This window comes from Chelonia mydas, chromosome 9, assembly GCF_015237465.2.
Source record: "Chelonia mydas isolate rCheMyd1 chromosome 9, rCheMyd1.pri.v2, whole genome shotgun sequence".
Lineage (NCBI taxonomy): Eukaryota > Metazoa > Chordata > Testudines > Cheloniidae > Chelonia > Chelonia mydas.
In genome coordinates, this window is record NC_057855.1 from 73318557 (window position 1) to 73343424 (window position 24868).

At 39.1% G+C, this 24868-nt stretch overlaps 1 protein-coding gene across 1 annotated transcript in view; it reads right to left on the reverse strand.

The window, feature by feature from the left end:
- Positions 1-23049, reverse strand: part of LOC114019421 (connector enhancer of kinase suppressor of ras 2) — a 456264-nt gene extending 433215 nt beyond the window's left edge. The window contains exon 1 of the mRNA XM_043522361.1: positions 22913-23049. Within this exon, the coding sequence (XP_043378296.1) occupies positions 22913-22976 (64 nt within the window). The 5' untranslated portion in view covers positions 22977-23049. The remainder of the gene's footprint in view (positions 1-22912) is intronic.
- Positions 23050-24868: the final 1819 nt, after the last annotated feature.

Below are 24868 nucleotides of genomic sequence, written 5' to 3' on the forward strand. Positions count from 1 at the left end.
GTTATAGGTGTATGTTAGTTTAAATTATTTTGAATCGATATACTACATTATGTGATTCAAATTCAGAGATGAAAATAGCTACCCTTTCACCACCTACCAAACTCATAAGGGTAAAGAATAAGCTGATGAAGCCACCAACAGGAGATGGTATTCCTTCATTATTGGGGAACAAATAATCTAATGCTGCCTACAGAATAATAGAATCAAAATGCACAAAGACTTGCAAAATATTTTCAAACTACCAACAATGAAGCAGGGAAACAAGATGGACTTCAAGAGCTACAAACTTTTGAAGCCTCTTTTTTTTTTTCACATATTTACTAAAGTGCTGCTTACATAAAGTTTATATATGTGAGTATGTGTCAGAAAAGAGCAAGTTTGTTATCTAATTACTTCTCTGCTCCACAGTCTGTCTAAAATACTGCCACTGAAGTCGCTTTCCTCTCCAATATCGACGTGATCTATTTAAGCTTTTTGTCTCTTACTGCATCAGATTCAAATTCCTTATTCTTACCGTCAAGGCCATACACATTTGTCTATTTGTAACACCAATCTAAATTTTCTTTTCCTCCCACTATGATCTTCTCAATCCTCTCTTCTTACTGCTCCCTTTAGACCAGTGGTGGGAAACCTGCAGCCCGTGGGCCTCACGCAGCCCATCAGGATAATCCACTGGCCGGCTGTGAGAGAGTTTGTTTACACGGATTGTCCGCAGGCACGGCTGTCCGCAACTCCCAGTGGCCACAGTTCGCCATTCCCGGCCAATGGGAGCTGTGGGAAGTGGCAGCCAGCATGTCCCTGAGGCCTGCACCGCTTCCCACAGCTCCCATTGGCAGGGAACAGCGAACTGTGGCCACTGGGAGCTGCGGGTCACAGTGCCTGCGGACAGTCAATGTAAACACTGTCTCACAGGTTGCCCAACACTGCTTTAGACACTCATTTTTACATATCCTTCTTGTTGCAACCCTACCCTAGGAACAGTCTTCCTGTCTGCAAAGCTCCCCTCTCCCTTATTTCTAATCTATCCTTAATTAAAACCTGATCTAGAAGTAATTATAAAATCACTGCTGATGAAATTTGCAGATGCCATAAATGTTAGTGGAGATGTAAATAATCATGAGGACAGGGCAGTCATATAGAGTGATCTGGATTGCTTCCTAAGCTAGGCTCATTAAAACAAAATTCATTTGAATATAGTCAAATGCAAGGATGTATATCCAGGAACAAAAAATGCAGACTTTACCTCCAGAATGGAAGATTGTATTCTGGAAAGTAGTAACTCAAGCAACAGAACATGAGCTCCCAGTACAATGTTGCAGCAAAAAGGGATAATAGGATACTTGAATGTACAAATCCAGGAATGGCAATAGGAGTAGAAGTAGGGTTGCCAATTTTGGTTGAACATATTCCTGGAGGTTTCATCACATGACAATCTTTAATTAAAAGATTAATCTTTAATTCCTGCAGACTCCTGGAGAATCCTGGAGGGTTGGCGACCCTAAGAAGTAGTGATTTTACCTTTGTGAGCGGCACTAGTGATACCTGTATACTAGACTGTTGCATACAATTTTGGAGTCCACATTTTTAAAAGGATGTTGAAAAATTGGAGAGGGTACAGAAGAGAGCCACAGAAATTGATTCAAGGGCTGGAGAAAATGCCTTACAGTGAGAGTCTTAAAGAACTTGATATGTTTTGTTAATCAGAGAGAAGACTGAGAGGTGACATGATCACAGTATATAAACACCCACACAGGGAAAAAATACCAGATAATAAATGACTCTTTTATCTAGTGGAGAAAGGCATAACTAGAACCAATGCCTGGAAGTTAAAGGCAGACAAATTAAAATTTGAAATAAAGTACATATTTTTATAAGTGATGGTACATAGGAATGAACTACCAAGGGAAGTGGTCGATTCTTGATCTCTTCAAAACAAGACTCAATTTCTTTTGGAAGGTAGGCTTTAGTCAAACAAGTTATTGGACTCAGTAGGGTAATGTGGAAAATTCTATGGCCTGTGTTATACGGGAGGTCAGACTGATAATGGGTCCCTTCTGGCTTTAAAAATCTATTAATCTATGCCTCAGACCTGGAAACCTTAAAATTTAAATAGGAAAACAGATGAAACATGAAGGGAGATGGATAAGAGGTGCAGCATACAAATAAATGATTGAGTGGTGGTGTTTGGCACACCTTTGGTTAGTGCCACTTTGGATTTTGTTTTTTTAGTTTTGTAAACATTTTATTTTGCTTACATAACCTGTAAGTTAAGTAAACTCTGTCTTCTCCTCTCACTTTTGCTTCTGACCAGTTTCCTCAACTCTGGAAAGCTCCCCCCAATGCTATTAAAAAAAAAACAAAAACACCCTTCTCCCTCTGACAGACTTTGACATAGTTATGACTAGGCAGGCACATGTCGTCGCTGGTTATGACACAGAGCCCAGTAAGAAAACAGTTAGCTAAAATCTATGGACATCTCAAGTGTCTAAAAGGAGCCTCCGGGTTTCATAATAGGGTATGTTTACACTACGAAATTAGGTCGAATTTATAGAAGTCGGGTTTTTAGAAATCGGTTTTATATATTCGAGTGTGTGTGTCCCCACAGAAAATGCTCTAAGTGCATTAACTCGGCGGAGTGCTTCCACAGTACTGAGGCTAGAGTCGACTTCCGGAGCGTTGCACTGTGGGTAGCTATCCCACAGTTCCCGCAGTCTCCGCTGCCCACTAGAATTCTGGGTTGAGATCCCAATGCCTGATGAGGCTAAAACATTGTCGCGGGTGGTTCTGGGTACATATCGTCAGGCCCCCATTCCCTCCCTCCCTCCGTGAAAGCAAGGGCAGACAATCGTTTTGCGCCTTTTTTCCCTGAGTTACCTGTGCAGACGCCATACCACGGCAAGCATGGAGCCCGCTCAGCTCACTGTCACCGTATGTCTCCTGGGTGCTGGCAGACGTGGTACTGCATTGCTACACAGCAGCAGCAACCCATTGCCTTGTGGCAGCAGACGGTGCAATAGGACTGGTAGTCGTCATCGTCATGTCTGAGGTGCTCCTGGTCGCCTCTGTGAGGTCGATCAGGAGCGCCTGGGCAGACATGGGCGCAGTGACTAAATTTGGAGTGACCTGATCAAGTCATTCTCTTTAGTCCTGCAGTCAGTCCTATTGAATCATTTTATGGTGAGCAGGCAGGCGATACGGATTGCTAGCAGTCCTATTGCATCATCTTCTGCCGGGCAGGCAAGAGATGAGGATGGCTAGCAGTCGTATTGTACCATCTTCTGCCGAGCAGCCATGAGATGTGGATGGCATGCAGTCCTTCTGCACCGTCTGCTGCCAGCCAAAGATGTAAAAGATAGATGGAGTGTATCAAAACAAGAAATAGACCAGATTTGTTTTGTACTCATTTGCAAACCCCCCCCGCCCCCCCATCTAGGGGACTCATTCCTCTAGGCCACACTGCAGTCACTCACAGAGAAGGTGCAGCGAGGTAAATCTAGCCATGTATCAATCAGAGGCCAGACTAACCTCCTTGTTCCAATAAGAACAATAAATTAGGTGCACCATTTCTTATTGGAACCCTCCGTGAAGTCCTGCCTGAAATACTCCTTGATGTAAAGCCACCCCCTTTGTTGATTTTAGCTCCCTGTAAGCCAACCCTGTAAGCCATGTCGTCAGTCGCCCCTCCCTGCGTCAGAGCAACGGCAAACAATCGTGCATCTGAGTTGAGAGTGCTGTCCAGAGCAGTCACAATGGAGCACTCTGGGATAGCTCCCGGAGGCCAATACCGTCGAATTGTGTCCACAGTACCCCAAATTCGACCCGGCAAGGCCGATTTAAGCGCTAATCCACTTGTCAGGGGTGGAGTAAGGAAATCAATTTTAAGAGCCCTTTAAGGCGAAATAAAGGGCTTCATCGTGTGGACAGGTGCAGGTTTACATCAATTTAAAGCTGCTAAATTCGACCTAAAGTCCTAGTGTAGACCAGGGCATAGAAGAAGCAGGCCTTGGTATTCTAGCCTCTTTTGTCACAATCAATTCAGAAAATATTAGCCTTTTCTTACGCCAATTTGATCTCCACTGTTCTGAAATATTCCGAGGCTGCCCTCTTTTACTTAAATAAGTTTAAGAATTTAGATTTTCAATGTCCATGCTAGCATAATCTGTAATTTAATGTGTCAAGAGATTGTGAAAGTGAAAAATCAAAAAAAATCTTCTCCAAAAAACAAGAAAATAGCAAAGAAGTGTGGAAAAAATGAGAACAAAGAAGGAAGAACAGACCGTATAAAATGTGTCTATTTTTTAATCAAAATGTTTTTCTTCACTCATTATCATTTACATACATTTTAAAAGATGAATTTTCTGCTTGTGTTACCATTGTAGTAGTCCCTTTGTTTGCTTTCCAACATAATAGGGGCTTATTCCAATTCTGGTTCCTAGAAACTTATTCTTTTATCAAACCACTACTTAAGGAGCCCAGAATGCTAACTAAGTGCGGTTCCAATTTCTAGCAAGCAGATATCAGTATATCTACACTATTTACATACTTTGCTGAAGATTTGACTTTTTCAGAGAGAATTTACCATATGGTTTGAATTGGAGCCTGCTGCTTAAAAAAACTGCAGCATGAAATTGTTTTGCTGGTGCAGCCTGCAATTTCATAGACTTCAAAATTCCTGAAGTGGACAGTCTTCCCTATAATTAACTCCTCAGGTATTGTGTAGAAATATCAGTTGACAAGAAGAATTGTGTAAAAAAAAAAAAAAAAAAAAAAAAAAAAGTCAGATGATGTTTTCAATGGATTCAAAAATATGGTGTTTTTTCTGGCAAAATCTGCTTTTTCCAACCTCCCACAATGTATTGAAAAAATTCCTATTAAATATCCAGACCACATTAACCCATGCACAAATAAAGTTTTAGGGAAAACAAACACCGCAACTCTGGTTGGAGTATTTTATCATCCCAGACTATTACCTTGCCTTTGTAGATGGTACCCAACTCCATGAATAAGTAGTCCAATACACTGAAACACAGAGTTGCCTACAGTCTAAATTAATGTAATTCTAACAACTAATTAACATAATATCACTACAACAGAGAACAGTCACATGATCAATGAACGTTATATGCTTTGAAATGTGTTTCCCTTATTTGTTTATTAGCAAGAGAATGCCAATAGGCTTTTCCATGAATATTCTGCTCTCAGCCACACACCTAAAACCCATTAGTTACAATGGGCTATAGATGTGTAATTGAGAATGGAATTTAGCCTTATTTCTCTTATTGTACAGTAACTAGGCTGTCTAAAAAAAGGCAACTAATCAGGTTCCCAGCTTTGGAAATATTAAGAAATTCTTTCGCTTAGCTTCACCCATGTCAGTGACAGCACAATTTGGCCAATCAAATTTTAAAGGCAGACCAAACTTTCCTTCGGAATATTTAGATTCTATGCATATAGTAAAATGATTAATGGTGTTTTTTTTTTATTTCACACAAAAATGCAGAAGACAACATAATTTCTCATCTTACTTTCGATAGATACTGTATAAAATACTTTCCATTTTAAGTATTTGTACAGCGGTTTGAAGATATAAATAATCACTGTGTAAATGCTAAGTGTTAAAATATTTACAACAACAATTGGAACATAATTAGGCACATTCTCAGTAAAATATCACATTATATGCACATTTTTCACTTACAAAGTGTAAAATATGCTGAAATATCAAACAATAGATTTTGGCCAATTTCTTCTAGTGTGACTCACATACAGGACTACCAGTATGAGTGAAATGAGCAAGATTTAGCTATGCAGCTAGATGTAACTACATTGAACACATACTTTATTATGAAGTGGTTTGATTTAGTGATTTGCACTTGTTCACAGAAGACTTGAAAGTAATAAGTGTAGTAAATAAGGAGGCTATGAAACCTAAAATCATCTCGATTACAGCACTGCTTGCTCAGAAGTGCATGTGTGTGTCACAAACTAAGAGTGGCAACAAGCAGGGCCGGCTCTAGGTTTTTTGCTGCCCCAAGCAAAAAATTTGCCACCCCAAGCTCCGAGCACGCAACAGCCCAACCACAAAAAAAGGGTGGCTGGAATGCCGCCCCTGGAATTGTGCTGCCCCCACGCCCCAAGCACGTGCTTGCTTTGATGGTGCCTAGAGCCAGTCCTAGGAAGATGATCTTCTTTACTTTATAAGAAAGATTCAGGAAACACGTATTCAGTTGTAAACAACCGTTCCTATAATGCTGGTAATGTTTAGATCTTAGAACAAGTGAAGGAGCAAACTCTTTAATGGCTGTGGTTTAGAATGGTTTGGAAGTTATGCTGTAAAATCAATCTTAACTGTGTCTAAAAATTGAAAAATATTAAAAAGTTGAGAAAGGAAACAGAAAATTCTCTTCAGTGCAACTGTTTGACTCCTGGTTATGAAGTCAGTAGTCTCTAATGCCCTTCTGCCTTACCTTTGTCATTCACTTGTACAGCATCTAACTGCTATAGCACCACCTTTATTCTGTAGAATAAATCCTGCACATCTGCCATGAACATATCCCATAGCCAACCAAGAAAATACCATAAAAAAGTGTAGCATTAATTCTCAAAGAAGTAAGGCAGCTACCTCTGGGTTAAAATGTAATGTTAGACACTGCAATCTCTATATGTGCCTGATCTGATCCCACTGAAGTCAATGAGAGTTTAACCATTGACTTAAAATGGTGCAGGATCTAGCCCTGAAAGCACAGGAACTGATGATATAAAAGCCCCTCTCATATGCAAACATGAAAGAATTGTGATTATATAGGTAAACTTGATTATCTGGATTGTCCAAAATATTTTTTCCTTTAAATCTCAAATTAATTTACACACCTAGGTTCAGCTCCTCAGATGGTAGAAATCAGTGTAGATCCAAATATCGTCATTGGAACGAAGAGAATTTATGCCATCTGAAGATCTTCCCCCTTGTTTTAGTTATCCAACTCTCTAATTACCCCAAGGTTTTGGATGTCCCTGAGACAGTTATATAATTTGAGTAATAGCTATACTGTACATAGAAAGATCTTAAGAAATATTTCCTATGTTTTCTGTTATCAGATATATGTTTCCAGCTCGCAACAAAAATATTCCAAACTGGCAATTCATCTGAAAAACATTGGCTCTGCAAATTTGTACTTCTTTCCACCATATTATTAATAGTAACTGCTTTAAGTATTCTTCCTCCCCTCACCCTGCCTGCTGGACTTCAGGGAAGCAAAATAATTTCTAAAAGACTGTATCAAATTAAAAATAAAGTTAATTCAAATAATTGGCTACATGTATGATTTAGAGACTTAAGACTAAATGTGTGAACAGAACAGTCGGGTTGAGCCAGATCTAAGTCAGGGCATAATAGAACCCAATGAGTTTACAGAAAAACAGTTACAGAATTTAAGTCTTTCAGTTTTCTATCAGACACGGGCTGGATGGGTTAGAAAAATGCTTTTAATATCTCTAGAAGCAGAGAAAAAATTGAAAATATATGGGTCAAGTGGATATTTTTATTATCCAAACAAACCTTATCTGGAGAATTGCGGGTGCTGTCTTTTTGGATTCTGGATATCTTGCTTTTGGGACATCAGAAGTATTACTCGCTAGAGTGTCATCACAATGACATCAAAGATAACTAGGGTTGGGAATTTATACTTTTGGAAGTGGCTTTTCTGAGACTGATGAAATATGGCAGCCTCAGCCTGCCAGAAAAGCTGGATGTTTTGGGGGAGATTATTTTCAAGCAGCTGGGCAGGTATGATGTATCAGTACACATCCAGCCCTATCTTTTTACGATTTGTAAATTTGCAAAATTGTTTGAAAGCATTTTATTAGCCCTCGCCCCCTCCCCAATAAAAAAACCCTGAGCAACTAAAAGCAAAAATATAAAATGACAGTGAGCAGATAAGCTTCTAGAAGTCTTATTTTTGTGAACACTATAGCCATTGAGTCATGTTAGACCGTAAGTATACACATTAATTTTCATTTGTGGTGAGAGAAAGGGAAGTGCCAGATCACAGATTTTTGCTTCTTCAGTATTTCTAACTCTGCTGAACTTCTCCATTAAAACCAACCTACTTTATCAGTCCTCTCACCACTTGGCTGGTTTTCTTTTTGTCAGCATTTTAATTTAGCTCTCAGTCCACTAAAGTGAAAAAAAAATGCTTCTATGTGCCATATCCTGTTTGCAGCAACAATAAATGAAATAAAATCCTCCAGTCAAACTGAACAGAAGATACTGAACAATAAATTCCAGTAAGTCCAACAGTCAGGAGTTACAATCTTTCTAAACACCAGTTGACTTGTCACTCGCAGTTAGTGAGAATGTGGATAATATCCCCATTACTGGTTCCTAGAGATTAGTAAGTAAACTAAATTCCTGCTAAGTAGCCCCCTGCCAAAAAAAAAAATCCACTCTGTAGTTTGTTTATTCAATCATGACTATAATTTCAAATGGAGATATACTCTGGTGAAGTTAGGACTCCGATTCAGATCCAAACTTTGGTTGAAAATGGGATGGGATTGAGTTGCAATTAGATTCTTCCATTTCTCACCTCACTGTAATTATTTGCTCAGGTAGATGTCATAACATTGGTGTTGCCAAAAATGTGGAGGTTCTGTAGAATATTTCTTCCCCCCCCCCCCCCCATAGCTGGAATTGTGTGATGTACTGATGATGCTCCTTGAAATGCAATACTAATTTCTGAGAACATATTGGTAACCAGTGTAAAACGTTAGGGACCCAATGTAACTTGCTGATCTCTGTAAAGGAAGGGATTTGATAACATCAGCATATGGGATTTCCCATGCCAGAAATGATTTTTTTTTTTTAAAGTGTGGGATAGAACAATAGCTCTTAGGATGCCATGCGATTCCACTATGGTAAGTAGACAGACTGTGCTTTGATGAACACCAATAGGGAGCAGAATGTATCACAGTTTTAATCTCCTCCCCCGCATCCACCAAAAAAAAAAAAAAAAAAGAAAGTTTAGCCAAAATTATTTGAAGTTTCATTAAGACTTTCCTGAGGAAAACCTAAACCATAAAGATGGGTGCCAGAAAGTAGTTGAATGTTTTATCGTTTCTTACCATGATGTACTCACCCATTTGTTGCTAATAATTGCTACATAAACCAAAGCACTCCCACAGTGAAGGATCAGATTAACAGTAAGGAGCACATATATGTTCTGAAAAACTATTGGTTGGCTACTGAATAGGTTACTGAAGTAAAAAGGTCATTTTGGTGCCAGTGATATATTGCCTAGGGTAAAATGAAGACTCAGTTTCTAATTTCATCAGCAAAATCAGCAGTCACTCTGGTTTGAAAAATGACATTTACAATGGTGATTATATAGAATTCTTAGATATTATTTTAAGTCCTCAGCTTTAGGAGGTTATTTATGCTTGTAGAGAAAAGAGAAGTATCAGCATCAAAAGGAGTTACTGTATGTGTGCTCATCAAAAGAGCAGACAGTCTCCATTTAGCAGGATGACTGTATGTTCATTAAAATGATGAGCTGTCTGAGTCACAAGCCAACTGAGAAGGTTATTCAGAATATCGTATGTTGGGTTTTTTAAATGTTCCGAATTTCAACACTTGAATGATTCTGTGTAGAATTAATTCTAGTTGATAATGCAGAGGTAGCTACTGATCCGTAGAACTATAATATTTGACACAGTGAATCCTCAAATTTAAGTGGTCATGAAATTTCCACATTTTACATCAAGAAATTATGCACCAGATTTTTGTAAAGTAGGGTTGCCAACTTTCTAATTGCACAAAACTAAACACCCTTGCCCTGCCCATGCCCCACCCCCACTCACTCCAGCCCCACCCCCTCACTTTCACTGGGCTGGGGTAGGGCATTGGGTGGTGGGAGGGGGTGAGGGCTTCAGCTGGGGGTGCGGGTTCTGGGGTGTGGCCAGAAATGAGGGATTCAGGGTGCAGGAGGGGGCCCAGGGCTGGGAAAGGGGGTTGGCGTGCAGGATGGGGTTCAGGGTGCAGGCTCCAGAAGGGAGTTTGGGTGCAGGAGGGGGTTCCAAGCTGGGGCAGGGGGTTTGGGGTGTGGGCTCTGGCCAGGCGGCACTTACCTCAGGCAGCTCCCAGTCTGTAACGCAACGGGCCTAAAACAGGCTCCCTGCCTGCCCTGGATCCGCCCTGTTCCTGGAAGCAGCTGCCAAGTCCGGCCCCTAGGTGGAGGTGTGGTCAGGCGGTTCTGTGCCATGCATGCTGCGCGTGCCTGCAGGCACAGCCCATGGAGCTCCCATTGGCCACAGGGACAATGTGCGGAGCTTCCCTGATCGCAGCTGCGCCTAGGGGCTGCAGGGGGATGCCAGCCACTTCCAGGAGCTGCGTGGAAGCAAGGCAGGTAGGGAGCCTGCCTTAGTCCTGATACGCTACCAGCCGGACACCTGGCAACCCTATTGTAAAGTAGGCATCCATTGTGATATGATTGTGTAAAACTGTCCATAGTACACAGCACTATTTAGTAATGTTAGTATGTGTCAGGTTAGCCACAAAGACAGAGGCAAAATGGACATTAGAAACAACAACTTTATTGTAAAAATATATACAAAAAAGCCTGTCCCCAGCACTCCCTAAAGATGTGCTGCAGTATTCTTCACACAGTGGCACCTACTGACAAAACATTATATTGCAGTTTAATCTTTCCATCACAGCATACGATTTAAAATAATAATACAAATTATACTTTTATTTGTTAAAATACTCAAAATCATTGAAAACAGGTCCACATAGCCATGCAAAAGCACTCAAATATGACACTAGGTGTGTGAGACTTGTCACAAATAATACACTGGTTACTGTGATAAACAAAATGTTTTCTGGAAGTATTATATAGTAATTTATTTTTTTAGTGGGAGCCTGGGAAGTAATTGCAAGCATTTAAATGCAGATTTATAATTAGTACCCCACCTAAGCTAAGGTAAAGTCATCTGCAGCATTTGAAACAAGAGAGTAAGAGCTATATCGTTTTGTCCCAGGAATACAGATCTCCTACTTAAGAACACATCTGTGTATACAATCAGGCCAGCAGAAGTTAATCCAATGCTCTTCTACCTAAAATGAGGATTATATTCTGGGAGGAGCTGAAAGGTTTACATTACCTAAAAAAACAATAGCTAGCTTCACATATTAGATTGTACATTTTATTTTACCATGTGTTACTGGTTTAAAAAGTACTTTCTTCAAGCTGCTGAAAGCAGTGTGCTCCTTAATAATTCTAAAGCTTGAATTTATATAATACAGCCATGAATAGCATAAGTAAAAAGGATAGGAGATGATTTGAAAATGTACTGAATGACAGATTATCTATGAAAATGCTTTTCAAAACTGTACCTTTGTACTTGAAACAACTTTTAATTTCAGTCAACTTTTAGAGCAAGATACTTCAAGTTGTTCAGCACTCTGGCCCCAGTCCACCTAAGCACATGCTTAATTTGCCTCCGCTGAGTAATCACCAGTCATTGCTAGATCAGGATCAGATTGTTCAACATTTTGCAGGTGGGAGCCCTTAACGCAGTAGGCTAGATGCCCCTTGTGGGTGATCTGGCAATGAGGAAGGAATGTGCAGGTGGCCTAAACCCATAGTTGGTAATTTATAACCATATAGTGGAGCAAAAAAAATTGCCTTAAAACAAGTTAATCCTTCTTGATTATTTCTATTGCTTTATTTGAGATGTGCCTAGCAAAGCAGATAAAAGGATTTTGACATTACCATACCACCTCTCACAAAATTAATGAAGTAACAGGTCTAAAAAAATCCTACCCAGACTTCTAATAGAAAGGGTGTTTATCAACTTGGCAAGCAGCCTCTCTTTTGCATTGTTAGCAAACTGATTATTTCTGTTTACACTTCAGGAACATATTTTTCTTTTCTTAGTGGCAGATTGATCAATAATGGACCACTGCATTCTGCAGCTGCAGTATTTATGGCTGCATCCTTGTAGCTAACTGTGTGCAGAGCCAACTTTGCAATTTTTTCTAAGATAAATAGACAAAATAGACATGTTCATGGGAACATGAAAGAGTGGTTATTGTATTCAAAACAAATCAAGGCTCAGTTCTGTATCTAAAAAAGCACGGAAAGGAGTAATATGTAATATGATGATAAATTGGTAAATTATACGGGATCCTCCTAACTATAGAGGGAAACATTGTATACACATAATTGTACAATGCTCCAAAGTATAATGCTTTATAACTTACGAGTTAAAAGTAACGTCCAGCAAAATTTCACAAATTTGGGATATAAATGTCAGCGGATTTTGCCAAAATTGTCTGCTGATGTCTGTTGGCCCTGCAGTCATGTAGTAAAATGGCATATAAGGCTGCCATGAAAAATCAATTACACTGGAACCCTATCTTGTGCCATTTAAATAAATATTATATATTATATATAGCAAAATTCCTGATGTTTTGCTATCTGCTCCCCGCCCCAATTTCTCAGAAGCCTCGAAGAGAACTGATTTTCCAACTATAATTTCTCATTATTTCATTAGATCTGACCAGAATTCTTTACTTACAGCTAATCAAGTTACGATTGTAGATCCTACAGCGTACAGATGATTTTTGTAAGTACTATTATAAAACTGCCTATAGCCTTTATATCGATCAGTATGTTTTGTCCCCATTGTACATATTTATATTTATTCACGTAGGCAAACATTACAGTTACATTTCAAGAAGAAAATTTTGTTCATGGTCATTAAGCTTTGTAGTTCTCATGTCTAAATGTAAAAGGAGGAGACAATCAGTAATCTAGTGATGCATATAAATTTATAATAATTTTACCTTGTGGAAAATACAATACTGCACTGCTAACATTGTTACAAGAAACCAATAAAGCTTTTCCAAGAAAACCACATAACATAATTATTCTATCCTGTTTTGATTTTAAAACAACTAATTGATACCAGTAAAATTAACATTTCTTCAATGCCCTATGGAAATACAATGCGGTATAATGTATGTTCATAAAAATAAATTGTACATTCTTACATTCTGTGAAAGTTAAGGGCCACAGTAAACGAGTCTGTAACTAGGCACTCAAAAGATTTGTATGAAATATTTACACTGACAGAAATATTGGGTACCTTATATCCAGGGCTATTGAGGTGGTAGAACTCAAAAGTATTATTTTGTAAAGAGCTATTAACATACTGTGGTATGTTAGCAGTGTTTTCCAGATTGGTATAAATGATTTATCTAAGACTGATGGTGCCTTGTGTTACAAATCTTATAAACAAAGGAAATGTAATATTGTTTCCAGTAGCACAAAATAAAAATTCCTACAGTAAGTCCTAATAAATATAAATCCTAGAGACTTTGGAGTGGAGCAGTGGTAATGCTGCTATGAAAACAGTCTTTAACCACAATAATAACAGTCAAGTGAAATAACTGGTGCATAGAAGGCCTGCAGCAAATTAGTATGCTTGAGTTAGAAACACAGTTGTGTGGAGGCAGAAATCAATTTAGCTCAGGACTAAAACAGCCTTTCAGGACACATGTACATTATGGCTATTGAGGATTTTTTCACCTTTTCACATTCCAGGAATTCAGATCAAAGCCTAACATTTTTAGGCTCTAGTATTTAAGAATTTTCTGAAAAATGCAGCCATTCAAGTTCAGTCAACATACTGCTGGGCTCAGTAAGCCATCTGCTCTGCGCTCCAAATGTGCACTGTAATTAAAAGAGCAGACATCACCTTAAAATAATTTTTAATATCATGTTTTCAACAAAAGCCCCTAACATTCCAAATGTCCTGTTTTCATTATCAAAAGCCATCAATTTTCTCAGGATTTCCCTGGAGATGGCTTGACTGAGAGCAAGTAGGGTGGTGGGAGAACTTTAATGTGGGTGGAGCAGGAAGGTTTTTATATGGACATTAGTCCTAGGGTGACTGATATGAATATATTTTTTCATAAATTGTTTACGCTTTGTATCTTAAGTTTTAGATAGGAGCACTTTCAGAAAATGAAATGACAGAAGTAACTACATATTCATAAGTTATTATCCCAGAATCTCTGAAACCTACAGGGTCAAGCCAAAATATACAGAATACTCCTCCCTTCCTATAACGGATCAGGTACAATGAACAGAGAGATGTGACGTGTTGACAAAGCTATACACCCAAAGCTATATGGAATTCATCTGGTCTCTTATTCCATTACAAGTCTTATATTCAGACCTTTTTTGAGAAAGGGTCCACTAAGAATTATAAAGCTTTCAACCTCAGTATAGGTAGCAACCAAATTATAGTGTTATACTGAAGTCCTGTGAAGTTTGCATTTTCACAACATTCATGAGAAAACGTATGGAACTCAATTGAGATTTTGAGTTTGTTCAAACCTGACACTCAAAGTAAAAATTGGGGAAAATCCACACAGATCAAAACCAAAGAAAGGTTTGCCCAAGCTGTGGCATAGTGAAACTACCCAAGTTTCCACATCGCAATGCAAATAAATTCATTATATTTTCCCTTGGTTAAAACAGATACAAATTTTACTTAGAGTGGACACTTTCCTGGTATTGTACTGACATTACAAAAAGGACATAGGCAGAAGAAAAGATGTACAGAAATGCTTATTTAGCAAAGAGTTTTCTTAGTGTTGTACAAAACTCAGAGCAAGTCCCCAGGACCCTTACATGCTGAAAAGGTAAATACGACAAGGCAAATGCATACAGCTCTAGATAATCTAAAGATATATTGATCATCAGACATCTAAAGGGTTGTTTCTTTTTTAAAAAATATACAAACATGATCCTTCAAGAAATGAAAAACTATTGTGAAAGGCTTATCGAAAGTACTTTTTCCACAAGAGACTTGAAAGGAGATTCAATTTATTATAGAACAAATCTCTATTAAAATATTCCTAAAAAGAAAAAAAAATTATATTGCCAATGAAAATGTTCTCAAGAACTGCCTGACTGTCCAAAACCCTCAAAAATTAAAAAGATTTACAATCCTTTTCTCCATGTTACCTTCACTGATAAATATGCTGCTTAAATACACAATACCATATTCCTTTAAAATTTAATTTAAAATAATTCTAGGTAAATTTATATGTGTCTTATAAATATTTTAAAAACCACAGATAAAACAGAACAAAATGTAGAGTTGTTTCATCTCTTACAATGAAGTCCTGCTCCAAACACACCTACATTTAATAAAATACTTGTGTTTGCTGAAAAGCCCTGCTCATAGAATACTTATGCTACATTGCCTAGCACGAACAGAGGAGAAAAAAATTGGAGCATGAATAACTCCTTTAGAATCAAAAAGCCATTAAGACATCTCCATCATCTACTAACCAGGAGCAAATTTCAGAATACATATAGGTCAGCATCTGTCCTTCAGACTTCCAATTCCTTACTTCACAAAGCTCCTCTAGATACCAGTTAAAATATTGTAAAGCAAGTCTGTCAAATTTGGACGGTTGCTGTATGCATCAAGCAGCATAGGGTACAGTTGTTCAGACTCTGCTAAACTACCTTTCACTTGACTTTTCTGGAAGCAAGTTATAGATCACTCAAAAACAAATTTACACAAAAAGTCTGCAAGATTAGAAGTGAAATTATTTACTATAAAGGAATAGACTGATAACACCTAGTAGTATTATTTTAGAAAACTAGAAAGGCTTTCTGGTTACATATTTATCACTGGATGCATTCTGTCCTTCACATATAAATGTGAGAAGGTTTGTGCTTCTGAACGTAACAGGATTAAATCTTTTTAGCACCTGGAACCTAGTGAATAACTAAAATGCTGGTCTGCTCTTAAAAGTGACTCTGCAACAACGGCATCATGGGATTCCATGTTTGCTTAGTCTCACTAATTCCATACAAGTAAAAATATGGTTTTTTCTAAGTGTTAGGCCTGCAGACTCTGATTTGACACTGCAATACATAATATTCTCACATACACTCACAGGTTTAACCCTTTGCCAACCATGGTGCCAGCAGACTATAGAAGTGTTTTTTCACAAATTTTCTTTTAGGTTGAGTTGGTAAGTGGGGTAGGGATCATCAATATTTGTCATCTTTGGCCCCATGAAGGCTAATCTGCACTGCTAACATCTGTGGAGTTTGTATTGTCTATACCTGCGGATTCTCAATCTGTGAATGTTTTGTTCCCCCCACTCTGTGCTTTACCTATTCCGCCACAGCTCCTACTTCATCAAAGTGATGACACAATGAAGCTTGTGAGACACAAAAATCACGGATTTTGTTCAGGAGGGGAAGATTCACTCACCTTTACTGTATGGAAGAGTCCTATTTTTAATTAGAATATTTAAAGGAATGTATGGAATTCTATAGCAGGACGTAAATCTCTATCCAATTCTATATGTTTGTTCAAATATTCTATAGAAAGATATAATTCCCTATTAAGTTACATGGGATGGAAGATTAATTTCTACAGAATCGTACTGATTTCTTCCCTGTTAAATTCTACAGGATTTTCCTATAAAAGAATAGGTACTTTTCCCATCTTCCATTCTCTTTCACTTTCTCTCAATATGTTGGGCTCAGTTCTCATTCAGATACGAAGGTGTGTATCTTTGAGTGATCTTTGAGGATCAGATTTCATAAGCCCACCAAAGTCAATGGGAGTCTTTCCATTGACTTCAGCATGCTTTGGATCAGACCCTCAGCTATGCTGCTTGCTTTATACACATTTTTAATTAGAGTTATTTATTTTAAAACATTTATTAATCAAATGTGCCCAGTTATATATCTTGGTACACAGGTACATTTCATACCTAAAATAGGTATGAAGTCCACAACCACTTGTTTTCTGATCTGTGTTTGTCTCCATGCAAGTCACTAAGCAGTTTTCTGTATTGTATTACCTAAACTTCTTCCTAAATGCTTTCGTCTTTATACATTTAGAAATTTACTTCAAATGGTTTTTGAACTACGGGGTAAAATTTAGAGATATAATACAGGAAATAATTTACCAAACACATGTCCCAATTAAGTGTCTCTATTAAACAGTACCAACAGTACAATTTTATTTGAATTAAATAAAACTAATAATTTATGCATTTTCCCCCCAGCACGAAACAGGCAAACAAAAATCTAGAGACGAAAATTGGGTTATGATTCCAGCCAACAAAAGGGATTTAAACATACTAAGAGACGGAAAAACCCCAACCCCACAGATATGTACATTATTTTCCTTACAGGGAAGTATATAATTTACATGGCAAGTAGAAATGTTGTGTTATGTTGAATACGCAAATTTTATTCCTTAATTGACACAAATCTGGTCTTGGATCAATTCCAAAAGATCTTTCTATTCTCGATCTAGCTCTAAGAGAATATCTGTAAAGTTCATTTCAGAATATGACTTTAAACATCTATTATGTAACTATGTTCATGAAAGATTTCAGAGTAGCAGCCGTGTTAGTCTGTATTCGCAAAAAGAAAAGGAGTATCTGATGAAGTGAGCTGTAGCTCACAAAAGCTTATGCTCAAATAAATTTGTTAGTCTCTAAGATGCCACAAGTACTCCTTTTCTTTATGTTCATGAAAGAAGCACATTTTTCACTTACATCACAATCAGCCATAATCAATACTAAAATGATAACGCAAGTCGCATGATGCAAAGTTGATACTATACAAAGATTCTGACATTGTACCACATGATGGCAGGGAAGGAAGACAGAGAAAGCATTGTCATCTTTTAACTTACGGGAGATTCTGAGGACAAGTATCTAGATGAAAGAGAGATAGTACTGATAGAATGATGCTGTTCAAGATAAATTTCTAGTCTACATAAGAGCATGAACATTTTTACATTAGTGAGATTCCACTCCAAATGAATTTATATAAGTGGAAAGAGTAAGTCAGCTAGGGGTTGGTAGTAGTGGTACTGAAATGTACTGGCTTTGTGACCATCACTGAGTAAAATTGTGCTCTAGAGACTAGCCCATGGGGAGGATGTGAAACCTACTAGTATGGTAAACTAAAGGAGTTCTCCTTTAATTCAGGTGGTGGAGGCCTGTGTTTTAAGAACTGATGAATCAGGAGTCCCTATCATGTGAGCACACATGGATGATTTATATAACTATTTGCATCACAGTATGCTACCTATACTTTGTTTACAATCTCTAACTCCACTCACAATCCCAGAATAGCTGGATTTTTTATGACTAAAATGATCATTAGATATAGTTAACACTGAGATTTAACATGGGTTCACAAGGCTTCAGAGTTAGTACTTTTTATTGAGACAAACTGGGTAGTCTCCACCTTTCTAAGAGCTATTGTTTCAAGCTGGATGGCTACAGACTCAGTATGAAAGCACTGTATTCAGTCACATTTTGGAGATTTTCATAACAGCTTTTTTTAAAAAAAAATCATGCTTAAATTCTGCATAACTGCCCTTACTTCAGTCCAATCCCTGACTGAAAGGGTTGTTTCAAGACAAATGCTGACCAGTTACACCACATGTAATATCTGAGTAGCCTAAGACCTGGTTCACCCAAAGCTTTTGAACTGTTATAACTATTTTGGTTAGGAGTGTGATTTATTTTAATGAAACCGTTATGCTAGTCCAACCCTTAATGTGGGCAGAGTTATATCAGTGTAAAAGCACTTAGACAGGTAGGTATAAGCTTATTCCCATTCAGGAATATGCTGTACGAGTAAAAACACTTTTTTACCACTATATAGATATACTCGTATAACACTAATACCACACTGCAGTGGTTATGTTGTCTTAATTATACAGGTAAAGAGATACAAGGTGTGTGTGTTGTAGACAATGCCTTAGTGGAGCTGAGTTCACTAATAAAATCAGCAATGTGTATGCACTGAAAATTGCTATTTAGTCAATATGTAAATTAAAGCTTTTGTTTGATCTTATTTTTCTCTTTTTTCCTCCCAAGTCTCCTTTCAAGTGTCAGACAAATCTCCTCGAGTCTAACATCAAAACACACCGACAGCAATAAGACTGCAAGGCTGCTAGCTTCTCTCAAGTAATGCCACCCATTGATCTGTGAATAAATGTTCCAGTTTCAAGGCACATCACTGCTGTAAAGCTATCCCTTTGAGTTTCAAAGAAGAGCTCCCTGTCTGGTGCCCTCAGATCTGAAAACCTGCTGTAGTTAGAGTGGGAGTCAGAAACTGAAATCATGGTTTGCAGGAAGACTTACAACCTCCCTCTTTTTTTTCCTCCCGCTTTTATAAATTAACACCAAAGAGCATAGGAGTTTTAGAGGATTATGGGTATTGTTCATGCATTTTTATTCTAGACTTTTAAAATTCTGTTGCAGGAATTTTTCCCTTCAGTGGTTAAGTAAAAACAGCACACAATTTGTTTTTATAACTATGCAATCAGGAGCCCTAAAAGAATACACATGAGGAATAAAATCCTAAAACAGGCTAATTCATAGATTTTTTTTTAACCTCTATATCATCTGCTTTCAATTTTGTTTTCAGCCACTGATGACATTACTGATAATTACTATGAGCACTGATGACTTCCTGCAGAATGCTCCAGAATTTTCTTCTGGGATATGTGGTAAACAAAGACTAATGCAGGCTTACAGCAAGGGGAGGATTCCCTCAACCCAGGCTCACCTCAGAGCTTCTTACTGAGCTGCTGTTGCTGCTGGCTCCTCCCACCTATATCCTCCCAATTACCTGATGAGCTCAGCGATTACCACCCAGGTGCTCACAATCCCCCCCCAACAGAAAATGTATAATTGGCTTCCATTTGCTCTTCCCAGTACTTCAACAAATCCAGGTGACCCAGATGCTACTAAGAGTACCTTGTCATACCATCAGTCTGACCATATCTGATTAGTCTTTAAATTCCTGGTCTTTCCCTAGATCAGTTGCTGGCAACCCATACCACCAGTGTTGGAAGACAAATGTTCCTTGATAATTCTGTTCTTGAAATTACCCCATGAATTAAACCTGTCCGCACCTCTGTGACATTCAGACCCCCTTAAAACTTACTACTGCAGAGAACATGTAGGCCAAAATATCATCAGATGGGGGAAAGTATTAACATTCACACCTAAGTTTTGATAGGGTAGTATATAAACATCTTTTATCCTACATTTTCCAAATTCTCAGGAAAAGTTCTTCTCTTGCCCTAATCTAAGCATTCCAGTTTGTAAACAAATCCAAAAGGTAAGAGAAGTTATCAAATCAAAAGCAAAAAATAGGATTAGTAATTGAAATCCTGACTCAATCTTATCTGAAGAGTCCTGACCAATGCCTCTATAACACAGCAGATACCAAATAACAATGGTGTACCACAAATAGGTAGGTGTTCAGGCATATCTTCTCCTCAAGTCATTCTTGGCATATGTACAAAGTCTGATTCAGCCCAGGAATATCTGTATCACTTGCTGCAGTCACAGTAACACATACTGCTGCCTATTAATAGCCCACTTACTTTAAACAAACATTTTTTCTGCAGAACATTGTTTTCTTTTATTTTGATAGAGGATTTAAAAAAAGTTAAAAAAGGAAAGAGAACAATTTGTAAACATTACTGGCTTGTAAAGAAGAACCTTTTCCCACCATTATGTCTTGGTGAGTGGCAGCATGTTGTAGCTCAACAACATTCAAATTTATCCAAGGTAAAGATTTTAATTGAATTCTTAACAAGCTATTGTCAGAGATTCTATCCCTAATGAAATGTCTCAATTCCCTCAAACCTACAGTGCAAACACTCCTACATTTACCAGCACTCACATTAGATTTTCAGTGAAAAGTGATCATGAAATTTGTTCCAAAAGGACACCCTCCTGCCAGAAACCCAACTGGCTGGCAGCAAGGGAGCCAAAAAAGCTTTTACCTCTTTGCAGAGACATTCATCACAAAAATCCTAACTGAATTCGATGCAGCTTAGATTTAAGAGACTATAGAAGGTGATGACGGGAAAAATGGGTGGGCACTTTTCCAGTTTCAGTTAATCCCCGCATCACTCCTCTCCCTAGGAGGTGCTGTGCAGCAAACATATTCATAAATTTACAAACCATGTGTAATTTATTATTTTATTGAACTCGAGAGTATGATTCAGTAAACATGTTATCTAACTAATCTGATGGCTAAAGAGAGATGATCCTGTGACATAGTACAGAGACCACTTTGTCCAAGTCAAACAGAATTACTGAGGTTAATAAAAACTCAAGTTTACACAGGTGCTCCAGAGTGGGAACACATAATCAGCTGCTTTGGGAAGAAGAGGATGAGACTGCCTGGAAGAAGGCAGGGCTTGGAAATCAGGCTGTGGGGGTTAGGTCAGAAACTCCAAAATAGATGTTAGGGGTTTTTTGTTGTTAAATTTCTAGTGTTTACTCAACTGATGTGCTTTGCTTGATACATATAGTTGTCCCTGGGAAAGGGACATGGCTGGCTGACTCTATGGGTTTGTTTTCTACCTGCCAGTGTTTGCAAACAAAAAAAGTTACATACATTTGATGCATACATTTTCATCAACTGGCAGACACATTACTTATTTGTCCTTCTCATGCCCACTCCATGCATTCATTCCACACCTGCTTTTATTCCATCCTGCCTTTCCACACACATGCTTATTCCACACATACTACCCACTACTCCATTACTTACACCTATCCACTCCACACTGACCCACCCAGCCACTCATTCAGCATGCACATACTGAACACGTATAGCCACTCATATTATACCCCCATCCTGACACCTACACCTTACCTATGCTCCCACTCTCCTTACTCCACTCTCCCCATTCATTTCATGTGTGCACACACACTTATTTCACTCCCATTAATTCTGTGCATATATCCCATCACCCCAATGCACAGTTCAGCCATTACTTCCGGCAAACCAAATCCCAAGCTACACACAGGGAGGAAAAGCACAGCCATATGACCTATCCTTTACAGGTAAAGCCTAGAGGAAGGATGGGGATTCCAAGTGTTCAGTAAAGCCCCATTCTTCCTAGTAAGCACCCCCAGTTAATTCCTGCGCCTAGTCCTGAGCACTCCCTGCTTCTCATGTCACTAGTTCTCCTGCAATACCTGGTCCCCCAGTTCTAATGCCTGGCTCCCCAGTCCTTGGCCAGACAATCATCCTTCCAAAATCCCCAACTTTCCAGTTTCCACAAAGTCCTTGCTCTCTACTCCAGGGGTTCTCAACCTTTCCAGACTACTGTACCCCTTTCAGGAGTCTGATTTGTCTTGCATACCCCCCAAGTTTCATCTCACTTAAAAACTACTTGCTTACAGAATCAGACATAAAAATACAAAAATGTCACAGCACACTATAATTGAAAGTTTGTTTACTTTCTCATTTTTAACATATAATTATAAAATAAATCAATTGGAATATAAATATTGTACTTAAATTTCAGTGTGTAGTATGTAGAACAATATAAACAAGTCATTGTCTGTATAAAATTTTAGTTTACACTGACTTTGCTAGTGCTTTTTATGTAGCCTGTTGTAAATCTCAGCAAATATCTAGATGAGTTGATGTACCCCCTGAAAGACCTCTGTGTACCTCCAGGAGTACACGTATCCCTGGTTGAGAACCACTGCTCTACTCTTTTCACACTGGAGGTCCTTAGACTTTACCAACAAGGCCTCTACATTTGGGGGGTGAGGCCTACAGAGTCCTCCACCCCCATCTGGAAGTGACTGGTGCCAGGTACCCCCAACATTTGATTCCCTCCATATACCTCCGAACATCCTCTTCAGGTGTTCCACGTGTCTGTGTTGCCATTCTGAATTTTGATGTGCCTGACCCACTCCTCTACACACTCTCTCTCATACACCTCAGTTCCACTCATAGGCCTGTGCTGCCCTTCTCAATTCCCACCAAGTATCTCTAACCCCATACCAATCTCCACCACTTACCTTCTGATGCCCCAATTTCCCCTTCCACTGCAGAGACTTCTAGAAGGGACCCAAGGCTCCACATGGTGTTCAGTGATCATTAATGCTTCAGGTGCTTGCAAAAGATCTCTGTGTCCCATTCCAATTGTGCATAAGACCTCCCCCCACCCACAACTTTGTCTGAAAAGCTCAGCCCTTAAAGGCACAATCCTCAATATCACCCCTTGTACTCTAAACTTCAGGGAATGCCCCCCATCTCCAGTGCTCCGGGGTCACAGGCCTCCCCTACACAGATACCAGGTGCAAGCCATGATCTACAGGGTAGGGACTCAGTTCCCACCACCAGGCAGGGCCCAGCCTCATTTGCAGACTGATCCCTTTGTACCATTAACACTCTATAAGGTTCAGTATAAATGTAGACTACTTTTTGGTGTAAGAATTAGTTGGAACACTAGGCTACATTCGCCAGCATATGGTCTCTTTAAGGTTTGGAACTCTGCTACAGAGGGGAGAGGGGGACATGTCTACAGCAGAGTTTGGTGCTCCTGGAAATCTCTCCAGCAATGGGGCTTGTGCAAGCTGCTGGTGGATGACAGATTCTGACAAGTATTTTAATAAAATGCTGCAGTTTAAAACAGCATGCCGGTCAGGGAGTATAATACTTCCCAGTTCCTCCAACATTATGGAGTGTTCAGAGGTGCTGGGTATGCAGCCGCACCCCCTGGCTTCAAGTGGTTTCTATCATATACAGGATTTACAGTTTGGTTCAATGGCTCCTAGTACTCCTGGCAGCGTTTCTCCCCTCCCTAAAACTGGAGAATTCCCTGCCACCAGCACTAGCAAACCCCTCCCTCATATGCACCCCTATGGAACTGTTTGTGAATGGGGCTGGGGGGTGTGCAATGTGGAAGTGAAGAGCCTAAATATCTTTGTGGATCTGAGCCTGCATCCCCTCCTATTCTGGGGTGTGCAAACACTCTCCCTCCTTCCTGTGGATAAGGGGAAGGAGCAGCCTCACCACCCACCGCACAACTGCAGATAGGGTGACCAGACAGCAAGTCTGAAAAATCAGGATAGCAGGTGTGGGGTAATAAGAAACTATATAAGAAAAAGATCCAAAAATCAGGACAGTCCCTATAAAATTGGGACATCTGGTCACCCTAACTGCAGATGCAGAGGTAGGTAGTCAGACAATGAACCCTGAAGCCAGGGGGGAGGTTAGGCAGTCAAGACTCCTCCCGGAAGACTCTGAGATAAGAGAGGGAGCTGGGGTTTGGTGTCAGGGGATGGGCAAAGAGAACCCAAAAGGTACTTGAGGCACTGGAAGGCAGAAAGAGGTCAGAGGTATGGGGCACGTGAATAGTTACAGAACCAGCTGGGTAACAGAAGCTGCTTGCAGGCTCTGAGATCAAAGGATTCCCTTCTTTACTAGGTTCAGCCCTTTCTTTACCCTGCTAGGAGGTGGAGCTCTGTGTTGAGTGTCTATCTGCCCCTGTAGCAGCTGTGGGTGACTCTCCAGGAGGTGGGTGAGTGGGAAGGGATAGCCAATCAGAGGGAATTTTCCTTAATTAGTCTGGGGAAAACCTAGGGTTGGCAGGGGTATTATTTAACTAAACTACTACACTAGTTTATACATATCTTCTCTACATTTTATGCTGACAAATTATAAATTTTCTTTTCCTCTAAGTGCTGTGGTGAACTGTGCTTTCAATATGCTTGCAAGTGGTTAACAGCAGGAAGTACAGCCTTCCTGGATTCAATTGTGGTCCATGCAATGTAAGTTGTGACTGTACTGAAATAAAGGCCTATTGTTTAGAAAATCCTTCCTGGGGTTCTGTGTTAATTACCGCTGTGTCTGTAAGGGACTACACCAAATGAGACAGTATAAGCACCACTTTTTCTGGTCTTGTTCGTGATGGTACTATTCATAGTAGAATTAAAAGGAAATATGTTTGTTTTGTATTATTCTTTTAACCT